Source organism: Geotrypetes seraphini, chromosome 11 (assembly GCF_902459505.1).
Source record: "Geotrypetes seraphini chromosome 11, aGeoSer1.1, whole genome shotgun sequence".
NCBI classification, from domain to species: Eukaryota; Metazoa; Chordata; class Amphibia; order Gymnophiona; family Dermophiidae; genus Geotrypetes; species Geotrypetes seraphini.
The window spans coordinates 61,112,899-61,136,276 of NC_047094.1; the positions used below are offsets into that span (position 1 = coordinate 61,112,899).

The 23,378-nt window shown below is 44.1% G+C and overlaps 1 protein-coding gene across 1 annotated transcript in view; it reads left to right on the plus strand.

The window, feature by feature from the left end:
* Positions 1 to 224: 224 nt before the first annotated feature.
* The window catches only part of LOC117345891 (forkhead box protein J1-B-like), a 55,391-nt gene continuing 32,237 nt past the window's right edge, over positions 225 to 23,378 (plus strand). The window contains exons 1-2 of the mRNA XM_033915182.1: positions 225 to 390; positions 20,479 to 21,062. Coding sequence (XP_033771073.1) covers positions 20,505 to 21,062 — 558 coding nt within the window. The 5' untranslated portion in view covers positions 225 to 390; positions 20,479 to 20,504. The remainder of the gene's footprint in view (positions 391 to 20,478; positions 21,063 to 23,378) is intronic.

Here is a 23,378-nt window from a genome sequence, read left to right on the forward strand (position 1 = left end):
AGGGACAGTCTTTTCAGCTGCAACAATGTGCGTCTCTACATCCGCTCTATACATACACCTGTATCGTACCTCTCGCTTCGGGGGACATGGAGAGTTTGCAGAAGATCCCTTACATTCCAGGCGTTATTGGACAAGGGACAAGGAAACCTGGAAACCAGCAGCCAATGGGCGATCTGGATCCTGTTTAAAGAGCTGCGCATCCCTGCCCCGCATGCCGTGACAGTTTGGGGCTCGATGGGCAGCGCGTTAATACAAGGCGGCAGAGCCTAGGCACTTGGGTGCAGGAAACCGGAACTAGACGTCTTTGATCCTGAATAAGCGCCCCTTGGATTGGAAGTGGCCTTTATTGACATCCTTCTACATCTTGGGATTTTTGAGGGGGTGCAAAAGGTAAGCGGAGATCTGTTTTCTTGAAAGTGTGAGAGATTTGCAGTAAGCTATTCGGAGTTAATGGGATTTTTTTTTGCAGATGGTTCAGTAAGAGCTAAAACAAACCAAGAATCATCCGAAGACGATGAGCACACGATGCTCCTTATTACAAAGTGAGATACTGAGAAGCTGTTTCAAGGAGAGCGAAGCTCTAGAAACCAAAAGTAAAATTATAAGTAGCGTAAACGATCCTATTCTGAGAGCAGGGCAGCACACGTTTACTTTAAAGTCTCTCATGTAAAAGTACACCCAGGACTCGGGATGCAGAGGAAAAAAAACAGTCCCTGAAGAACCGGAGCTTTCTGACGGGGGAGCAAAACAGAGCTGGTATTGCTGCTATTAAGGGGAACTGGATGGAATCTATTTTATTGCAGGAGACATTCACATAAAAATACTGCAGAAAACACCTAGTAGAGGTAATGTGATCCATGCAAAGTTACGTCCCCTCTGCTAAAATGTGTTTTCTTCTGTATTTTTATATGGACGTGTCTTGCAATAGAATAGTTTCCATCCAGCTCCCCTAGGAGCTACCCTTATTAGCAGCACTCAGATGCTAACTTTGAACAGCTCTGTACAGGCACACATGACTTATTCTCTCATACACCACCTGTCACTGTAATTCTGTACCATGCTCCAGAGCCCCAGCTGCTTTAGGAGCTGCACTGGAAAGTTGCCCCTACCCTCACCTTGTACCTCTATTCTTAGACAACTGGGCAGAAAAAGCCTATTTTTCTTTCTTTTGGATTTATGGCACTCCTTTTCAGAAGTAGTTCAAAGCAAGTTGCATTTGAGTATTTTTCCCTGCCCCTAGTGGACTTGCAGTATAATCCAAGTTTGTACCTGAAGGAATGGAGGTGAAGTGACTTTCCCAAGGCACAAGGCTTGTTAGTAGGATTTGAACTCTGGCTTTTGTGATTTCCAACCTGCCACTCTAATCTCTATCTGCACCCGAGTCTGCTGGGACATATACCCTTTCATTCTATAACATGGCACCTAAATTTATTCACCAATGCATGTTTAAATTTATAGAATACAAGCCCTTATGTGAGTAAATGCTGAGAGCTCAGCAGTATTCCATAAATGATGCATACAACTTGCTTAGGGGGTTATAAAGGGATGGCGCATGGGCAGGATCAAATTTTACACATGTAACTTGGCCTACCTATATTATGCACTAAATTGTTGCACCTAGATGCACCCACTTATACGTCATTGGCATGGCATAAGTAGGTGTGGCTCATACAGGTTTACACTAGTATTCTATCATGGAATCTTGCTGTCCAAATTCTGTTATAGAATTTGCGCTCTGTGCACTGCATCCAGGATGCATAAACTGCGACACCCAGTTATAGAATTGTCCCCTATCCTGGAAAAGAAAGTGAGTGCTGTAGGTGGGGACTTGGGTAATCATTGGTTCTATGGATGGTGCATTCTAGATGAGTGCTCAGGAAAAGGAGGCAATTCAGACTTGTTTCTTTCCCAAGTGCTTCCTGTTTCTGGGGTCTGGGGATGCCCAGGTATTTTGAGGATTCTACAGTAATCTTCCCTATTTTGACTGAAAAAAAAAAAAAATTCCAACAGGAAGGTCAGGACCATCATGGGATAAAGCAGCTAGTGCTGTGGACATCAATTTTATGACTGGTCTGGACGGGGTCCCTCCAGTGGCATAGTAAGTGGCTGGAGGACACAGACCGCCCTGGGTGTTGTATTTGGGGGGGGGGGGGCACCAGTGCCTCTCCTTATCTCTGTCCCCGCATACCTCTTTAAATGTTCACCATCACGAACAGCATCTTCCACTTGCTGCTCACACTGGCATTGGCTCCCTTCTGCTGTCACTTCCTGGCCACGGGACCAGGATGTGACATCAGAAGGGAGCCGAAGCAGGCACATGCAGCTAATGTAAGGTGTTGCTTGTGCTGGCAAACATTTCAAGAGGTATGTGAGGGGGAGTGCACATCACGGTGATACCAGATGCCACCACCCCAGGTGCCACTCCCTTGCTACTCATATATGCCTGAGGTATACACAAGTATACCCGAGTATACTCAGATATACTTGTGTAACTGAAGTGAAGTCTACTGCCTTATTCACATTATCACTCCTTCCCTTAGTCCATCTGTCCCCAAATACACTTTCTCTCCCCAGCTCCTCAACTCTTGAATATTATCCTCTCTCATCCACCTCTCCTACCATTTGGATTCTTCCGTTGGGTTTACATCTTGCCCTTTCAGAGCTGTCTCTCCTCTTAGTTGCTTTACACCCCTCACACATTTTCCAGAAGCTTGCTGCTAGCCAAGATCTGCCTGTGGAGGATGCAGGGCCATGTGTGGGGCTTCATTCGCATAAGCACTTGCCTAAGTACATGACCCAGATTGACAACTTTTGGAAACAGGATGCTGAGCTCAGTTATGACTCATTATATTCCCTCTTTACAGAGAGGGTGGTGGATGCTGGAATGCGTTCCCGAGAGAGGTGATGGGGAGGAAATGGTGACAGAGTTCAAAAAAGCGTGGGATGAACACAGAGGATCTAGAATTAGAAAATAATAGTAAATATTGAAGAACTAAGGCAGACTTGCATGGTCTGTGTCTTTATATAGCTATTTGGTTGAGGATGGGCTGGGGAGGGTTTCAATGGCTGGGATGGTGTAGATGGGCTGGAGTGAGCTTTGATGGAGACTTCAGTAGTTGGAACCTAAGCATAGTACTGGGCAGAGCTTTGGATTCTTGCCCAGAAATAGCTAAGAAGAAGAAAATAATTTAAATTGAATCAGGTTGGGCAGACTGGATGGACCATTCGGGTCTTTATTTGCCGTCATCTACTATGTTACTATCTTACAGTCTTAATTCATTGTGCACTGATAGGATGCTCCCACTTATTACTAACCATACGAAAAATAATATTCAAATTTTGGTGGCATTTCAGCTACAGCAACACAAACTCCTTACTGTGTGTAGCAACAAACTCCAGAAGCAGACCAAACAAGATCCAAATGAAAGGTCTTTATTAAAAATACTCCCAGGAACACAAGAATGTGCCCAAACCTGGCCGCGTTTCGCCTATGTGGCTGTGTTGGGACAAACCAGCTGGTGAAATGCATACTAAAAACACCAAAGCTGTATGTACAAATGTGCCTTGGTCCGTTGGGTCTTGTTTGGTCTTCTTCTTTGTTTTGCTACATCGTCGATCTACTGGTCCAGCTGCCTTATTGTTCTCATAACGCACACTCCTTCAAAAATATTCTGAATGCCTATTTAGCAATCCTGCCAATCCAAAACACTCAAAATGACAACTCCACTTAATATAGGAATGTAAATATTACAGTGGGTCCTGGACACCAATACACCTTCTACATGGGGAGCAGGACAAGGGAAACTGCAACAGCTACCCACACATCTCAATCACACATATAGAACAGCAAATGTAGAATAAAGGAACACAAATCAGAAATAGAATTATGTAGACAAAAGCTGAAATAGAAACCCCAAGGAAGTAGACTTTTTGGCCTGGATTCTGTAACTGGCACCATAGTCAGCGACTGCCCATCACGTGCAATCGTGATGGCGCTGGGTACACAATCGTGCCTCCAGCAAAAGTAGGCACTGGAAATGTAGGCTAGGAAAGCCTACCTATGATGTGAATTGTGCCTCCGTAGGCACTTTGAGTCTTCTAACACCACTTCTAGCATTAGCCACGCCCACAATGGCGTTAGGCAGCTTAACGTGTCTACGGACGTGTAATTACGGTGCCAATTTTTTAGGCACTGGTAGGTGTCTTAAAATTCAGTTAAACTTCATTTCAATGGTGTTTGGTTTTTGGTTTTGTTTTTTAACTGAGTTTGGGCACCTACCAGCACCTAAAAACTGGTGCCGCTTAGAGAATCTGGGCCTATGTGCAGTGTAACATGAGAGAGAAAACCACAAATGCATTTATTCCTGTATTGTGCAAAAAACACAAAGATACAAGATGCACATTTTCCAATGCCGAGAAAATAAAATAAATGAAAGAATTCCCACAAAATAATTATTAGGCATAATTATATAATTCTGGAGCTTAAGAGTTTATCAGCTAGACCTACTATGAGCTGATGGAAGCAGATGATTGCTGCGGGGAGGCAGGTCTGTGTGTTACCGTGATGGTGAGTTACTCATATGGTGCTGTTTTATACAACTAGGCTTCTTGAAGGCACATTCAAATTTTGCAACCCCTGATGTAGGCTCTAGTTGCCGAAACATAGTCTCACGTCAGGTCCATGAGAAGGTGCCTGATTGAGTTTTCTAATAAATCTTGGAAAATTCCATAGTGTCTTTACCTATTTTTGTTTTTTTATAAGAGATTTATTACTAATTATGGATCTGGAATTTTCCTGGTTGATGTATGGAGAAAAAATAGGTTATCTTCTCCCTTAATGTGGGCGTGATGGAGTTTCCTTTGATTTATTTTAATGTGGCAAATTTATAATTGTCTCCATTCTTTATGGTTCTGTATAAGAATTGTTTGAAAAATTTAAATAAATAAATTTTAAAAAAAAATCTTGGACAAATCACTGGCTGGCTCTCCTCTGCCTTCTGTTGTTAGCCTATTATCCTGGCCCCACTCCTTGTTTGCTGCATCTTTTTGTGGGAATACTTCACTAGCGTTCTTGCTGGAGGTTCAGCTGCCCCATCCCTTATGCAAATTGACCCCCATCTCCTTCTCTCATTCTCTATGCAGTACCAGTATTTCCTAATCCTCTCTTCGCCTCTTTCACTTTCTCTCTGCCTCTGGCTCCTCCTATCACTCGTTCCCCTTGTTGCCTCCTTAGTTTCATCGTTCTGTTCTTTACTGTCCCGGCCACCCTTTCTCCTGCTTTCTCCCCCATCCTTGCCATCTCCTCCTCTTTCCTGATTTGTAGCTTGCCTTGCCTCCTCAGGGACTGAAACTGGTGTGACTCCTGGATGGGGTGTGTAGCATGTGCTGGCAATTGGGGAGGCTACCTGCCCTTCATATTACAGTAGATCACAGACTTGGTACATATGGTGGCTGTGGAACTCTGCAGGTCCATTTGGGGAGCCAAAGGCTGTGCGCCAGGAACAGGGCTTCTGGTCTGAGTTAAGCTCTGTCCAAGAAATACATCTACTTATTTGTAAGGATGGCCCTGCTGCTAGCGCTGCCTCTGAAACAGTTGCTCTGTTTTATGCGCACAGTGGCTAAACTTCTATGTTGTTCTCACAGTCTTACAAGAGTTCAAGTGATGATGTTTTAATTCATTATCTCTCTTTTAGTATTTTTATGATCTGGCATTCTGTCTGCTATTACTTTTTAATTGGTTTGTCACTTGCAAGGTATGTCTGTCATTCATTGTACAATCAGTGTCTTCACTTGCGAAGCGTTGGGATCCGGCCCTCAGCTGCAGACAAGGGAAAGCACGGAAGACCCATTTTGAAATTTCGAGTTTACGCCCAGCAGTGTCTACTATGAGCTATCAAGACTCAAGGTGAACAAAGCTCTGGGACCAGACAAACTACACCCCAGGGTGCTCAGGGAGTTGAGTGATGTCCTGGCAGAACCGTTATCCGCACTCTTCAATCTTTCCCTAAGTAATGGAAGAGTCCCGTTGGACTGGAAAATGGCTAACATCATCCCGCTCCACAAAAAGGGATGCAAGATGGAGGCTGCGAACTACAGACCGGTGAGCCTCACATCGATAGTGAGCAAACTAATGGAAACTCTAATCAAACGTCAATTGGACACGATCCTGTCCGAGGAGTATCTACGAGATCCCCATCAACACGGATTTACAAAGGGAAGGTCCTGCCAATCCAATCTGATCAGCTTCTTTGACTGGGTAACAAGAAAGCTGGATATGGGGGAATCCCTAGACATCGTGTACTTGGACTTCAGCAAAGCATTTGATAGCGTCCCACACCACAGGTTATTGAACATGATGAATTTGATGGGATTAGGCGACACATTAACTGCATGGGTTAAGGACTGGCTTAGTGGTAGACTTCAAAGGGTGGTGGTAAACCGCACCCCCTCCGAAACGATGAAGGTGATCAGCGGAGTGCCGCAGGGCTTGGTCTTGGGCCCAATCCTATTCAACATCTTCGTAAGTGACTTGGCTAAGGGTCTTAAAGGTAAAATTACGTTATTCGCCGATGACGCCAAGCTATGCAACATAGTGGGCAAGAGCACAACAGACAAAAGCATAGTGCCTGACAAAGGCTTAATATCCGACAGTATGACACATGACCTGCTCCTACTGGAGCATTGGTCAAGGACCTGGCAACTAAGTTTCAATGCCAAAAAATGCAAGGTCATGCACCTTGCTATGAATCAAACATGCACCTTGGCAGCAAAAATCCATGCACGTCTTACACCCTGAATGGTGAGACCCTAGCAAGGACTGTAGCAGAACGAGACTTGGGGGTGATCATTAGTGAAGACATGAAGTCTGCCAATCAAGTGGAGAAAGCTTCAACCAAAGCTAGACAAATCATGGGTTGTATCCGTAGGAGCTTCGTCAGCCGTAAGCCCGAGGTCATAATGCCTTTGTACAGATCCATGGTGAGACCCCATCTGGAATACTGTGTACAATTCTGGAGGCCACATTACCACAAAGATGTGCGTAGAGTTGAGTCGGTTCAGAGAATGGCCACCCGGATGGTCTCATGACTCAAGGATCTCCCGTGTGGGGAACGGCTGGATAAGTTGCAGCTATACTCACTTGAGGAACGCAGAGAGAGGGGGGACATGATCGAGACGTTCAAATATGTCACGGGCCATATCGAGGTGGAGGAAGATATCTTTTTTTCTTAAAGGTCCCACGGCAACAAGAGGGCATCCGTTGAAACTCAGGGGTGGGAAATTTCATGGTGACACCAGAAAATATTTCTTCACCGAAAGAGTGGTTGATCGCTGGAATAGTCTTCCACTAGAGGTAATTGAGGCCAGCAGCGTGTCAGATTTTAAGAAAAAATGGGATTGGCACGTGGGATCTCTTAACGGAAGGAGTTAGGGGGTGGGACATTGGTATGGGCAGACTAGATGGGCCGTGGCCCTTTTCTGCCGTCAGTTTCTATGTTTCTATTTATTATTATTATTTTTTTATCATTATGAAATGTGTCACACAGTGCATGTCAACATTATTCTAGGACTCCTGATGCAGGCTTTTTAGCCAAAATACGGTCCATGTTGAGTCAGACGATGTTACAGTGGACCTTTTGTATAGTTTTAATCAGTGGTTGCTATTAAAGTGTGGTTCATCTGAAGACAAAGCTCACACTGCTCTTTTCCTTTGGTCAAATCTATTGAAGTTCACACAGTGCTGGAAAACAAAGAACAGCTTAACAGGGGACGGCTGCAGTTGCCAACTTCCAAGCAAGATGAGGGAGTGCGGGAGTAGAGAATGACACGATGACAAAATTCATCACCATTCCCGTCCCCGCGGATAACCGTGGGAAACCATCTTCATGTCATTCTTTAAGGAGAGAGGAAAGAATCAGAGTATAATTGGGCACAACCACTGACCCGCAAGCTTTGCTTTGAAGAATGCTGGTGTAGAAGGACCGAGGTTGAAATAGACAACAGAAAATGACATGGGATTATTTCCCGCAGTTATCCACGGGGACGGGGACGGTGATGAATTTTGTCACCGTGTCAGGAGCTGCCAGTGGCTCCTGGGACTTGCACTGAAGAACACTGGGTTGTTTTATTACTGCGGTGATGCCTCAACTCCAAAGCTTTCAACTGTCACTGGACACTATAGTGTGGTGATGAGTGTGGTATATTTGAGCACTTTAGTGTAGCGCAGTGATTCTCAACCCAGTCCGTGGGATATCCCTAGCCAGTCAGGTTTTCAAGATATCAAACAATTAATATTCACCAGGGCCTACCTTTGCTGAAGGCACGATTGTGTACCCAGCACACGTGACTGGCAGCCGCTGATAATAGTGCCAGTTACAGAATCAGGGCCAAAGAGTCTACTTCAATGGGGTTTCCATTTCAGCCTTTGTCTACATAATTGAAAACCAGACTGGCTAAGTGTGTCCCGAGGACTGAGTGTATCCCTGGTGAAGTGTCCTATGTGTGTGTAATGTCTTAACTAAGTGCTGTAGTGTGGTATGGTTTATTTGTGTTCTGTATTTCACCGAGTGTTGTTAAAATGGTGCTGTTCATGCATGTCAGGGCCAGCCCAATCATTAGACAAGACTAGGTAGTTGCCTAGGACAGCAGTTTCTTAGGGGTAGCAAGAGCAGTCAATGCCCTGATAACCACACAAACTCAAAATCCATCGGCATATAGTGTCACCTGCATTTTTATAAGATATTTCATGATTGAGTTTATCAAATTCTTTTGGGTGTGGGGAAGATAGAAAACTGCAAACTAGGGGCCTGGGGGGAGGGGGGGGAGGAGCAGGGGAGGTAACGGGCTCCGATGCATAGTACATTTTGTGTGATATTCTGTGTGTTGTCTCACTGGAATAATTGCATTTCCATGCTCTATTAATTATTGTAACTATGAGACCAGTAATGGTGATTTCTGGCCACTCCCAATAGCAGAATATTTGCTCTAGAGAAGTGGTTATCCCAGGACAAGCAGGCAGCATATTCTCACATGTGGAGATGATGTCATTCATGGAGCCCGGTATGAACATTGTAAAAGTGTACTGTCATTTTAAGCTTTAGAAAGGTTTTAAGACTGCCCACACTGCGCATGTGTGATTGCCTTCCTGCCTGACATCTATTCATGAGGTCGTCCGTTTTTTGTTTTCTGCGGAGTGAAGAACACGTATCTCAACTTTGTCTAATTGTTTGCCTTCCAGCTTCGTATTTTTCCTTAATTCCATTATTTTTTTCTTGTTACTTGTTTTTCTTTTCAATCTTTTACAATTTCAAGTAAATTTATTTATTTTCAATTTTGGGACCTGTGTGTTTTTGTAGCCCCGCTGACGGCATCAAAGGTTTTCCGGCCTTCTTTTCACTCGACCCGTGCTGTTGGTCTTTCCTGCTGGATCTGTTCCTAATCTTCCAGGGCTATATTTAATCCCCCCCCCCCCCCCCCGAAAAAAACCCAACAAAACAAAAAACCCCAACTGAACAAGAAGAATAATGCCTTACCAAACAAATGTTTTTATTTATTTATTTTTTTTTGTTCCTGTGTTTTATATTCTATAAGAAGATATTAGACTTGGAGTAGGGTACCTGGCAGGTTGGACTTCTTCTCTGGTACTGTTTTCTAGTGGTACCAGTGCATCAACTTCTTCCATGGACATCAACATCATCAAGCACCAAGGGCATATCTCGCATTGAGTCTCTTGATGCATGCCTCTCCTCGATGCCATCCATGCAAGTTGTCATTCTGAAACATGCCTCTTCTTGAGATTCTCAATACTTTAGACACCCTGATGCACCTACAGTATCAGCTGAGCAGCATATGGTACCAGTGCCACCATTCCAGATTGCTCGTATGAGTGGTATCGATTCCCTTTGGTACCGGAGAGCATCGACAGTTCATCGTTCTCATCACTAGTATCCCTGGCATTTTCGGCATCGAGTCACTCGTTGAATGCCTATCATCGACGCCATCAGTCATTGATGCAGGTTGTCAGTTTTTTGAAGCACTCTGACCAAGCTTCAACACCTGTGGTACCTATGGTACTGGCTTCATAGTTCTTAGTACTGATGCAGTCTCTCACCATGTGCAGAGCATTTGTCTGGTGAATGGCTGGCCATCAACTTACAATCATTTTAACCCAATGCCTCTATTTTACCTTCGGTACTGACACAGCTTTAGCATCGGTCTCTGGTTAGTACCAATCCATCCTGCTCTGTGTTATTACCTGCATTGACACTCGGTACTGAAGCTTTGTTACCCTGGTACCATCGTTGCTCCTTTATCTTCAACAATAGGTACTGGTACTTTCATTGTCTCCCTTGGTACTAGCCTAACCTTGGCAAAATACAATCTTGTCCTGGAAGTGATAGACCACAATGGCCAATTTATTTATTTGCCCAATTATTTAGCTCATCCTCCCAAAGGAGCCCAGAATGGGTTACAAAGTACATCCACAATATAATCGGGACAGGACAGAGATGACATAATTTACAATACAGACATGACAATAAAACATATACACTAAGCAGCATCTGGTGAGAGTAAGTGCATTGACTCCAGTGCCCACTACTTCGAATGTCAAAGTAACAAAAAGGTGGCATACAAGTCCCCATTCCTTTTACATTAGTCTTGGAAGCCTCCAGCTCCAAGGTCTATGCCACTACACCACCAGGACGTGATGGTTAAGTTTGGATGCCGTCTTTGTCAGACCTATATGTTGGCTAACAGAATTCTCCAATTCAACTACTTTAGGTCATTTTATCTCAAACAGCCAGTGGCGTACCAAGGGGGGGCGGTCCGCCCTGGGTGCAGCCTTAGGTCTGGAGAATGGTCCATCGCCAAGGCAAAGTCAGTCGATCGCAGAGCGCATCCCGGGCTCCATGATAGACTCACTTTGCCTTGGCGATCGACCATTTTCTGGACCTGGCTGGCTGTGCACCCCCCTAAGGCTGCCGTCTTAGAGGAAGTTCGGGCCAGCCAATCACTGCCTGGCTGGGCGGAACTTCCTCTCCGACGGCAGAATTGACATCGGGGAGAGGAATGCTGGTTGGCCTGATGCTGGGAAGCAGAGAGAGCTTGGGGCAGCCGTGGCGGCGGCTTTGAGGCCTGTTCCCCGATGATGGCAGCAGCGGCTTGGTGGAGGGCAGGGAGAAAGAAAGAAAGGGGGCAGGCAGGGAGACAGAAGGGAAACAGAAAAAAGAAAGGGGGCATGAAGAGAGAAAAAAGAAAGGGAGGCAGGGAGAAAGAAAGGGCAGGGAGAGAGGAAGAAAAAGTTGGGGGAGGGAATGAGGTTTGGAGGAGAGGAAGCATACAGGCTGAAAGAAGGGAAGAATGATTGGATGCACAGTCAGAAGAAGAAAGTTCAACCAGAGATTCATGAAATCATCAGACAAGGTAGGAAAAGTGATTTTATTTTCAATTTAGTGACCAAAATGTGTTTGAATTTATATCTGCTGTCTATATTTTGCACTGTCACCTCAGTAACAACTATACAAAAATAGACAAATATACCCCTCCCTTTTTACTAAACCACAATAGTGGTTTGGTTATCCCCTGAGGCACCGTCGGTACAACACCGGCGTTCTCTTCTGATAGTACAACCAGCCTTGGAACGTTGCAGTACTTCTGATCTTGAATCCTCATCAGGACGCCGTTTTTATGCATTATGGGAGCCATTTTGGACTGACCTCGCGCCTCAAACACGCAGTAGAATTCTGAACACGTAACATTGATGCCAGGCTAATTATCTTTCTTTTGCAGGATTGCCCTATGGACTGTTGGGGGGGGAGGGGAGGGCTTGTTGGGGAATATAGTGCTATTGGTGGTTGGATGTTACGGACTGTGTAATGCTGATTTGCTATATGTGTTTTGTTAAAACCAATAAAAAAATTAATTAAACATCTACTACTTTTCCATGGAGCTGTTTTCTAATCTTCAAACACATAATATACTTTCTTTCCACTGGTGGCCATCATGTTCCATCGCCACTATATTTCTCTTCTTTCTTTGGGTATACCCATATTCTCCCTTCACCACAGCCATTAGGATGGCAAATTGGTTTAGGCGCTCATATCACAGAAATGTGTTCCCATGGATTCGAGCTCTACACCTAGTAGCATTCAAATTTCTCTTATGATTGTCAGGTTTTTATCATTTTTCTAATTCTTCACAGCCACCTACATTCTTTAGTGGCCTTGACCTCCTCTCTCACTTCTACACAACCATTTCTAAAGCACTTCTAATGTACGATCACATAACAACAGTACAGTGCAATACTGAGGTCTCCAACCTTGGCACCTTGGGTTGTGAGTTTGGACCCTGAGCTTCCCCTGTGACCACGCTTAATTCACATAGGGTTTCTTCTGCCTCTCTGTTTCTAAAACTTCATTCAGATATACAGTTCTGGTATTAGGATCAACTCTCCAAGGTTCAGATTCCAGGGCACTTCTGGTACATACCGTATATACTCGAATATAAGTTGAAACCCCCCTTTTCCCCCTAAAGGATGAAAAATGGTTGACTCGAATATAAGTCAGGCAGCTTAATATTCAAGTGTCCTGCCCCATCAGGCTCTGCACCAAGCCCCCCTTCCATCCTTCCCTCCCCTGTCAGGCTCTGCACCCAGCACCCTTCCATCCTCCCCTCCCCTGTCAGGCACTGCACCTAGCATTCTTCCATCCTCCCCTGTCAGGCTCTGTACCCAGCATTCTTCCATCCTCCCCTGTCTGGCTCTGCACCCAGCACCCTTCCATCCACCCCTCCCTTGTCAGGCTCTGCACCCAGCACCCTTCCATCCTCCCCTCCTCTGTCAGGCTCTGCACTGTCCCTCCCAGGCTCTGCCCTCTGTCTCCCCATCCCTGCCCTATCTTCTTACCTCTGCCGATCTGGTGGAGGTGCAGTGGGTCCTCTGCCGATATTTGGTGGAGATGCAATGGGCAGGAGCAAGCTTTCTGAACTCTTGCCCCGCTGCTAACTGGCTGCGTGGATCCACTTAGTCCATTTCATCGGCACAAGAATTCGCAGGAGCCAGTAAGGAGCCAGCACCAAGAAGCAGCGCCAAATCGCGCTGCTACCCGTGCCACTGAAATGGACCAACGATCGGCAGAGGACCCGCTGCACCTCCACCAGATCGGCAGAGGTAGGAAGATAGGACAGGGAGGAGGATGGGGGTAGAGCCTGGTCACGGCGGCCTTAAAAAAATTCTGGGAGGGGGCATTGATCCGAATATAAACTGGGACCCCCATTTATTGGCCAATTTTTTGGCCCCCAAATCCCGATTTATATTCGAGTATATATGGTACCTAATTTTTCCCTATCCCAAGGCTATGCATTTTTTTGTCTCATTCTCTTCATGACTAATTTTCCAGCCATCCAGTGACTCCGGACTTTGCTTCCATTGGACTATATTTCTTTCTGGCTTTACTCCTCTTCTGATTGCAGCCACATTCTTGGTTACTCTCTTCATTGCACCTTTCCTACCAATTCTTACAGTGGAAAAAGGTCCTATATCTCCTCATTAGCATTCCAATGTCTGAGCTCTATACTCTGTTTCTCTCGGTACAGTTTGTAGCCTGATGTTTCAAAGCAGAGACATATCCTAAAGGTTCACCGGACTGCCTGACAGTGTGAAGACCTGGGTTCCAATACAGCTTGAACTTTCACATATGTTTTCCAAAATTCGCATATTCTGCTCTCTAGAATTTCCAAACCTTACTGCTTCAGCGGCAGCATTTCATGCTGTCTATTTCCAGTTTACTGTTGATTCAGTCCCTTCTCAACTAGTTCTCTTGTGTTTTCTTTTCAGTATATATTATGAAAAGAACTGCTTCTCCTCTGTTTTTCTTCCATTAGATCTGTTCATATATGACCTAATCTTCAGTCAGATAATCTTCAGTCAGATAATGTCATAGTACAGAACTTCTTTCCTTTTCTATGCTTTTGTTTCTAGTTTCATCCTACAACATTAGTCTATTCAATGGGAACCATTCTTTGTTTTGTTTTATTCCAATTTTTGGGTTTTTCCCTCTCATTTCCTGTCTTTTCAAGGGGAAACAAATGACTTTCTGGGATTTTCTCATTTGGCATTTCTATATGTGCCATTTTTTTTCATTTACCCTTTCTACTTTTCTCCTTCAGTCCTTCTGGCATCTTCCTCGTCAAATTCAGACTCGCTTGCCATTCTGAGGTCATCTCTTCTTGTTAGAGCCTTCCTACATGTTGCTATTCTTACCTTCATACTCTTTCCTCTTTGGGAGGATGGGTTGTATGCTTCTTATTATTCTCATTTCTTTTTCGTCCCTTGCTCTGCCTGTTTGAATAGGGCAATATATATATATATATATATATATATATATATATATATATATATATATATATATATATATATATATATATATATATATGCCTTTAGAGTGGAGACCTTCCTATTTGTGTTTTATTTAGAGGTCAACCTCCATCCCATTTCATAAGCTTGGGAGTCCCACATGTGAGAACATGCTGCTTGCTTGTCCTGGAATAAAGCACAGTTACTTACCATAACAGGTGTTATCCAGGGACAACAGGCAGATATTCTCACATCCCACCCACCTCCTCTTCACTTGAGCATAGAACTGACTACCTCACAAGCTGTCGTCAGACATGCATGCGCGGTGTGGGCAGTCTTAAAACTTTCTAAAGCTTAAAGTGACAGTACACTTTTACACTGTCCGTACCAGACTCTGCGTTTGAAGTCTGCCCCACATGTGAGAATATCTGCCTGCTGGCCCCGGATAACACCTGTTATGATAAGTAAATGTGTTTTCCCAACCCTGACCTGAAGGACCACTACTCAATGAGGTTTTAAGGATAGCCCTAATGAATATGCATGGAGGAGTGTGTGGCACAGTGGTTGGATCTACAGCCTCAGCACCCTGGGGTTGTGGGTTCAAACCCCACGCTGCTCCTTGTGACCCTGGGCAAGTCACTCAATCCTCCATAGCTCCAGGTACGTTAAGATAGATTGTGAGCCCACCAGGACGTATAGGGAAAATGCTTGAGTACCTGATTGTAAAAATCGCTTAGATAACCTTGATAGGCGGTATATAAAATCCTAAAAAACTTGAAACAGTTTTGAATGCCTGCCACCTCCATTGTATGCAAAGGAGGAGTGTGTGGTGCAGTGGTTGGATCTACAGCCTTAGCACCCTAGGGTTGTGGGTTCAAACCCCACGCTGCTCCTTGTGACCTTGGGCAAGTCACTTAATCCTCCATAGCCCCAGGTACGTTAGATAGATTGTGAGCCCACTGGGACAGAGGGAAAAATGCTTGAGTACCTGATTGTAAAAACCGCTTAGATAACCTTGATAGGCGGTATATAAAATCGTAATAAACTTGAAACTTGAAATCTCTCTCATGCGTATTCATAGGACTATCCTGAAAACCCAACTGGCTGATGGTACTCCAGGACAGAGTTGGGAACCACTTCTCTAAAGAGACACTTAATAACTTTGTTCCAAAGCAGGCCAAGTGAAAGCTGTGAATATGCCGAGTAGTTAAAAGGAACGGCAACATTCTGTGTGACTTAATTTCACTAAAAAAGCTTTTGCATTTGCCAGTGTAACAATCTGCAGGCAGATCTGAGGTACATTGCTATGTGCAATGAAAACTACTCTGAAGGTATTTCTCATGGACGTTATATCAAACGAATAAACCTGAAACTTGATGGGTATGGTTTTCCTTTTGGAACAGCAATGATGCTAGAGTTCAGGATTGAGATGTACTGCCAGAGCAATGTGCATGGTTTCAGGAGTCTTCAACCTACAGCCCAGGGACTGAATGTGACCTCTGGAACAGAGAATGACACGAGGACAAATTTTTCCCTGTCCCCGTGGGAACTCATTTTCCCGTCCTGTCTCATCGAGTTCTTTTCTTGTCCCTGCCCCATTCCTACAAGCCCTGTCCTCATCTGCACAAACCTCGAATGCTTTAAAATCATAAGTGTTCGAGGCTTGTGCGGTTAAGGCAGAGCTTACAGGAATGGGACAGTGACAAAACTCACAGGGACAGGGAAATTGAGTTCTCCTGTCTGCTGCCCTTGTGCTGTCTGCAACTGAATTTGGCCCATGGAGGATGTTTTGTGTATTTTTTTGTTTTCCTTTTGCACGCCAGTGGCAAAGGCAGCAAAACTAGCTGTATTCTGAAACTCTGCTGGCTGAAGACAATGGTATGAAAACAGCAGAGGACAGTAAGGACCCTCCTTACTCTGCAGACTCAGTGGAGGATACTCCACCTGCCCTCACATCCTTTAATTCTATAAACTTCCATGCACATTTTTAATGCTAAGTAGCAAGTTATAGAATAGTGTGAGTTATGTGTGCAGCTTAATGTAATAATCAGATGCTACATTAAATACCACTAATTGATGGTAATTGGTGCTAATTGGAACTAATTAGCAGTCATGTGTGTAACTGCCTTTAGTTGGTATTCTGCAAATTATGTATGCAATATCTATAGCATGCAACTGCAAGGGGGTGTGGATGTAGGAATAGCAGGAGTGTGTCCTTAACCTTGGAACACAAGGCGAGGAGACCAAAATAGTGAAATGTCTTCCAGGATCCTCAGCTACCAGGAGTTCCAGGCAAATACAGACTATAATTAAAGAAGAAACTAAGGATTTTAACACTGATGTTGTTATCCATCTGGGAACAAATGACCTGGCCAACAACTCCACACTTGCAGCACAGAAAGCTTTTCGGGAGCTTGGTGACGGCGTGAAACCTTTTGTAAAGACTTTAGCTTTTTCTGAAATACTGCCTGCATATGGAAAGGGAGAGCAAAGAGTGAAAAACACAGAGAACTTTAATAGATGGCTCAAAGCCTGGTGTCATCAGGAAGGCTTCAGGTACATAGGAGGATGGGGAAATACATGGAAGGACAAGAAGCTATATTGCACTGGTGGGCTACATATTACTACAGCAGGAAAAAGAAACCTTGCAGAGAAATTTAGACAATATGTTTCAAGGCATTTAAACTAGAAGGTGGGGATGGTGTATGTATGAAGGACAATTATAGAGACCACCCCTGGCAAAAGAAAATATGTGCTAGTAGTAAAGACTGCAACATAAACAATATCAGCAACTCAACAAAAATCTATAAGAAAAAGGAGATTACCACTGAAAAAATAGCTCGAAAGCGATGACCACAAATGCTCGCAGTCTAAGTAACAAAAGTTCATTATCTGCAAGCCCTGATGTTAGAGGCAGATCTAGATATTGTCGCTATCACAGAGGCAAGGTTCAGTGAATCACATGGATGGGATGCAAACATACCGGGATATAATCTTTTTAGGAAGGACAGAGATGGTCAAAAAGGTGGAGAAGTAAAGATCAATATCCAAGCGACCGAAATGCAAGGGACCTGGGGAGAGGAAGAAGGGATATGGATCGCTCTGAAAAGAGAAGATGGAACTTCTATCTACGTGGCTGAAGTCTACAGACCTCCTACTCAATCACATCAAATTGATAAGGATCTGAGTGTGGATATCCAAAAGTTTGGAAGGAAAGAGGAGGTTCTGCTGTTGGGAGATTTCAACCTGCCAGATGCGGACTGGAATGTTCTGTCAGTGGAATCGGAAAGAAGTAGGGAGATTGTGGATGCCTTTCAAGAGGCTCTGCTCAGACAAATGGTGATGGAACCCATAAGGGAAAAAGCGATATTGGATCTGGTCCTCACAAATGGAGAGAGTAACTCTAATGTTCGAGTGGGTGCTCACCAGGGAAGTAGCGATCATCAAACGGTTTGGTTTGATATAACAGCTAAAGTGGAGCGCGGCCGCACGATACTTAAAGTCCTAGATTTCAAACGTACAGACTTTAATGCAATGGGAGAGTACCTGAAGAAAGAGCTGTTAGGATGGGAGGACATAAGAGAAGTAGAAAGACAGTGGTCTAAGCTGAAAGGCGAGATAAAAATGGCTACAGACCTTTATGTGAAAAAAATCAATAAAAACAAGAAAAAAAGGAAGCCGATATGGTTCTCCAAACTAGTGGCGGAGAAAATAAAGGCAAAAGAGTTGGCGTTCGTGAAATATAAAAAAAACCCAAGAAGAGGAGTGCAAAAAGGACTGCAGGGTGAAACTGAAAGAAGCCAAGAGAAAGATACGTCTGGCAAAAGCACAGGTGGAAGAACAAATGGCTAAAAATGTAAAAAAGGGAGACAAAAATTTTTTCAGATATATTAGTGAAAGGAGGAAGATGAAAAATGGAATTGCTAAACTAAAAGATGCTGGGAACCGATATGTGGAGAGTGATGAGGAAAAAGCAAATGTGCTAAACAAATATTTCTGTTCTGTGTCCACAGAAGAAAATCCTGGAGAAGGACCGAGGTTGTCTGGTAAAGTTACACAAGAAAATGGAGTGGATTCTGCACCGTTCACAGAGGAGATTGTTTATGAGCAACTTGAAAAACTGAAGGTGGACAAAGCAATGGGACCAGACGGGATCCATCCCAGGATACTATGGGAGCTCAGAGAGGTTCTGGCGAATCCTATTAAAGACTTGTTCAACAAATCTCTGGAGACGGGAGTGGTTCCTGGGGATTGGAGAAGAGCGGATGTGGTCCCTATTCACAAAAGTGGTCACAGGGATGAAGCAGGAAACTACAGGCAGGTGAGCCTCACTTCAGTTGTTGGAAAAATAATGGAAGTGTTGCTGAAAGAAAGGATAGTGTACTTCCTTGAATCTAATGGATTACAGGATCCGAGGCAACATGGCTTTACAAAAGGTAAATCGTGCCAAACGAACCTGATTTAATTTTTTGATTGGGTGACCAGAGAGCTGGATCAAGGACATATACTAGATGTAATTTACTTAGATTTCAGCAAAGCCTTTGATACAGTTCCTCATAGGAGACTGTTGAACAAACTTGAAGGGCTGAAGTTAGGACCCAAAGTGGTGAACTGGGTTAGAAACTGGCTGTCGGACGGACACCAGAGGGTGGTGGTTAATGGAAGTCGCTCAGAGGAAGGAAAGGTGAGTAGTGGAGTCCCTCAGGGTTTGGTGCTGGGGCCGATCCTGTTCAATATGTTTGTGAGTGACATTGCTGAAGGGTTAGAAGGAAAAGTGTGCCTTTTTGTAGATGATACCAAGATTTGTAACAGAGTAGACACCGAAGAGGGAGTGGAAAATATGGAAAAGTGTGCCTTTTTGCAGATGATACCAAGATTTGTAACAGAGTAGACACCGAAGAGGGAGTGGAAAATATGAAAAAGGATCTGCAAAAGTTAGAGAAATGGTCTAATGCCTGGCAACTAAAATTCAATGCAAAGAAATGCAGAGTAATGCATTTGGAGATTAATAATCGGAAGGAACCGTATATGCTGGACGGGGAGAGGGACCTTGGGCTGATAGTGTCCAAAGATCTAAAGGCGAAAAAACAGTGTGACAAGGCAGTGGCTGCTGCCAGAAGGATGCTGGGCTATATAAAGAGAGGCATAGCCAGTAGAAGGAAGAAGGTGTTGATGCCTCTGTACAGGTCATTGGTAAGGCCCCACTTGGAGTATTGTGTTCAGTTTTGGAGACCGTATCTGGCAAAGGACATAAGACTTGAAGCGGTCCAGAGGAGGGCGACGAAAATGATAGGAGGCTTGCGCCAGAAGACGTATGAGGAGAGACTGGAAGCTCTGAATATGTATACCCTAGAGGAAAGGAGGGACAGGGGAGATATAATTCAGACGTTCAAATACTTGAATGGTATTAACGTAGAACAAAATCTTTTCCAGGGAAAGGAAAATGGTAAAACCAGAGGAAGGTTGAGGGGTGGTAGATTCAAAGGCAATGTTAGGAAGTGCTACTTTACGGAGAGGGTGGTGGATGCCTGGAATGCGCTACCGAGAGAGGTGGTGGAGAGTAAAACTGTGACTGAGTTCAAAGAAGCGTGAGATGAACACAAAGGATCTAGAATCAGAAAATAAGATTAAATATTGAACTAAGGCCAGTACTGGGCAGACTTGCACGGTCTGTGTCTGTATATGGCCGTTTGGTGGAGGATGGGCTGGGGAGGGCTTCAATGGCTGGGAGGGTGTAGATGGGTTAGAGTAAGTCTTAACAGAGATTTCGGCAGTTGGAACCCAAGCACAGTACAAGGTAAAGCTTTGGATTCTTGCCCAGAAATAGCTAAGAAGAAAAAATTAAAAAATTTAAATTGAATCAGGTTGGGCAGACTGGATGGACCATTCGGGTCTTTATCTGCCGTCATCTACTATGTTACTATGTTACTATGTATGGATTGGCAGACTAGAAAGGCCATGTGGTCTTTATCTGTCATAATTTTCTATTAGTTTATGGAGTTCATGATTTCATTGGATCTTTTCATTCCCCAATCTCCCTCTTCCCATTTCATTTCTTTTCTCTTATTCTTTTCCTCCTTCTATTACCATAATTTGAGCCAATATCTGTGCTTTTCTTTCTTGTGTAGTGACAGCTACGGTGTTCCCACCATTGATGCCCCAGTCTTGGAGAATGCCCGTTCTCACTTCTCCAGAGATTGCCATGAAGTTCAAGGAGAAATGGCTGATGCTGCACCCAGAGGATCAGGAAAATGCCAGTGGGGCAGTGACCCTGGATGACAGCCTGACCAACCTCCAGTGGCTTCAGGACTTCTCCATCCTCAGTGCCAATCTGGAGAGACCGTTCAGCTCCAGCTTTCACCTTCAGCTTCACCAAGCTCACCAGAAGATCCTACAGGGTTCAGATGGTCCTACCAGCCCACCTGCAGGAGACACAGCAGCCACAGGCATGCCACTCAGCCTGGGCAAACCCACCTCAGCAGCTACCTCCAGCAGCAGTAATTGTCTGCAATCCCTCCCCAGTGTGCCCCTCAACTCCCCTGAGGAGATTGACTACAAGAATAACCCCCACATCAAGCCTCCTTACTCTTATGCTACCCTCATCTGCATGGCCATGCAGGCTAGCAAGAAGACCAAGATCACGCTCTCTGCCATCTATAGCTGGATCACAGAGAATTTCTGCTATTATCGTCATGCAGACCCCAGCTGGCAGGTGAGTCCTTGTCCAAAATAATGAACAACCCTTGTGGGGGGTGTCCCATGATGTTCAACTGATGTCTCTTCCAGGAGTCTTTGCCACCTCTGTTTCAGAGGGTTAGATATGTCATAGAATAATTTAATATGGGGTTCCAGACCCCCCTACAGCACATCATCCAAAGGCTAAGCTGCCCAGTCAGTTGCTTGGCAAAGATCCCTCCTGCATACCTCATGTCCCCTGGTAAGGATACATTCTGTTTCTGCCATCTTTAGCAACCCCATAGAAGTGTAAACTCCTCAGTTTTGTTTTATAATCTCACTACGTAGTAACTCATGTGCATTAAAGCTTTTGAGTTGGTAAATCTTAGCTAATTTGAGCTGGAGCTCAGAGCAGTAGCACATCACTTCTTGCAAGGAGGAAACTTGGCAGGGCCCTGCTCTGAATAGCTTTGGGTATATCTTGGTCTTTGAAGAGAGATTATAAGACAAAACCGAGGAGCTTAGGCTTATATGGGGCTGCTAGAGAGAAAGAGAAAGGTAGAGGACAGTTTCTATCATCCCGAAACTGATTCTCCTGGACAAGATGTCTTTGTAGGGACAGGATCTGCACCCATAAAGAGCAATTCCATAACTGGACACTTGCGTTTATGGGTTACTCACACCCGTCAAAGTACAGAATGTCAGCGCTTTCAAGGGTAAGTGCATACTTATGCATAAATGGCAGCATATCACCTAAGTCAGTAGTCTCCAACCATTTCCGTGTGTTCTCATTCATGCACTTCTTATTAGCTGCTTGGATTATTGTAATTCTCTGTATAAAGGTATACAGTTAAAAGAACTTAAACTACTTCAAGTAATTCAAAATACCACAATAAAACTTATAAATAGGTCATTAAAAAATGGTCATGCTACTCATTACTTAAAAAATTCTTTTATTAGTTTTTAAAATTTGTTCCTCAACTGTCCCTTTATTTCTTAGTAAATTTTTAACAACTTACACCCCTTCTCAAACACTTAGATCCCTCAATCAAAATTGTTTAATAGTCCTACATTTAGATAGATCTTTCTAGACTCTACTTGTAGTTCCATTTTTTCTGTTCAGGGACCAGAATTATGAAATTTGCTTCTTAATCCCCTTAGATTTCAAACCTCCCTTAATATTTCTAAGACAGATCTTAAAACATGTTTATTCATTGATGCTTATTCATAGGTATTTCATAATCTATTTATATAAGTACTGCAGAATATACCAGTTAAAACACATGAGGGAATAATCAAAACATCTGTCTAAGTCTGATCTGGCGTATAGCGGCAGAGGAAAAATGCCCATTCTCGAAAAATACGTCTAAAATGTTTTGTTTTGTTTTTTTCCGAAAATCATCTCTCTATACATCCAGATTATTGTTCTTCCAGACAGCCAGTACGTCTATCTTTATACCACAATCTCAACCAAAATTTTGTCCAAGTTCCAAACACTCAAAACAAGACCATTTGGATGTGTGAGGAGCCAGTTCTTTGTTGGACTGGCCACCTAGATATGGCAACAGAGCAGTGGGGCACCTTAGAAGGCACTCCTGCGAACTTCACAAAAAGGGTGCCACATAAACATCTCACCAGAACTCCCATATAGATTATGATTAGCCCCCCATACACCCTCAAAACCCACCTGTCTACAACCCCAGTAGCCCTTATGGCTGCTGGTGGCAGTACAGTGAGGTTTTGGTGGACTCACATTTTCCCCAAAATGTAGTGGTTAAAGTGGCTTATGGGCTTGGGTCCTCCTCTCTATGGTTCACTAGCCCACCCGCAGGCTATTTAAGACATTTGTGTGCAGATCTATTAGGCTTTCCTATACTAGGTGCTGATGTTCTGGAGACGGGTATGTACATTGTTATTCCAATATTTGTAGGGGTGTGAGGGGGTCAGTGAACAGTGGCGGAGTGTGTGTTGGTCTTTACTTTGTCTCTGCAATGGTTATCTGCTCACTTTGGATACCTTTTTGGCACTTATACCTGTTTTTACATCATCTAACTCACTACGTTTAAGTTCCGTCCAGGATGTCTAGTAAAACTTTTGATTATCTCTGCAGGACAACTGTCTAGGTTGGCTGACATTCTGCCCTAACCACTCCCCCAGATATGCCCATTTTAGCTCTGGGCGCACAGTGGGATTCGGAGGCCTATAAAGTCCCAGGGGAAGTCCAAAAAATCAGTTCAATTATTGGCACTTGGATGACCTGACGTTTAGGTCATCCAAGTGCCGAATTGGGCAGGTTTTTAGATATGTTTAACATTTGATTATGAGCCCCATAGTCTTGACCTGTTGTGTTATC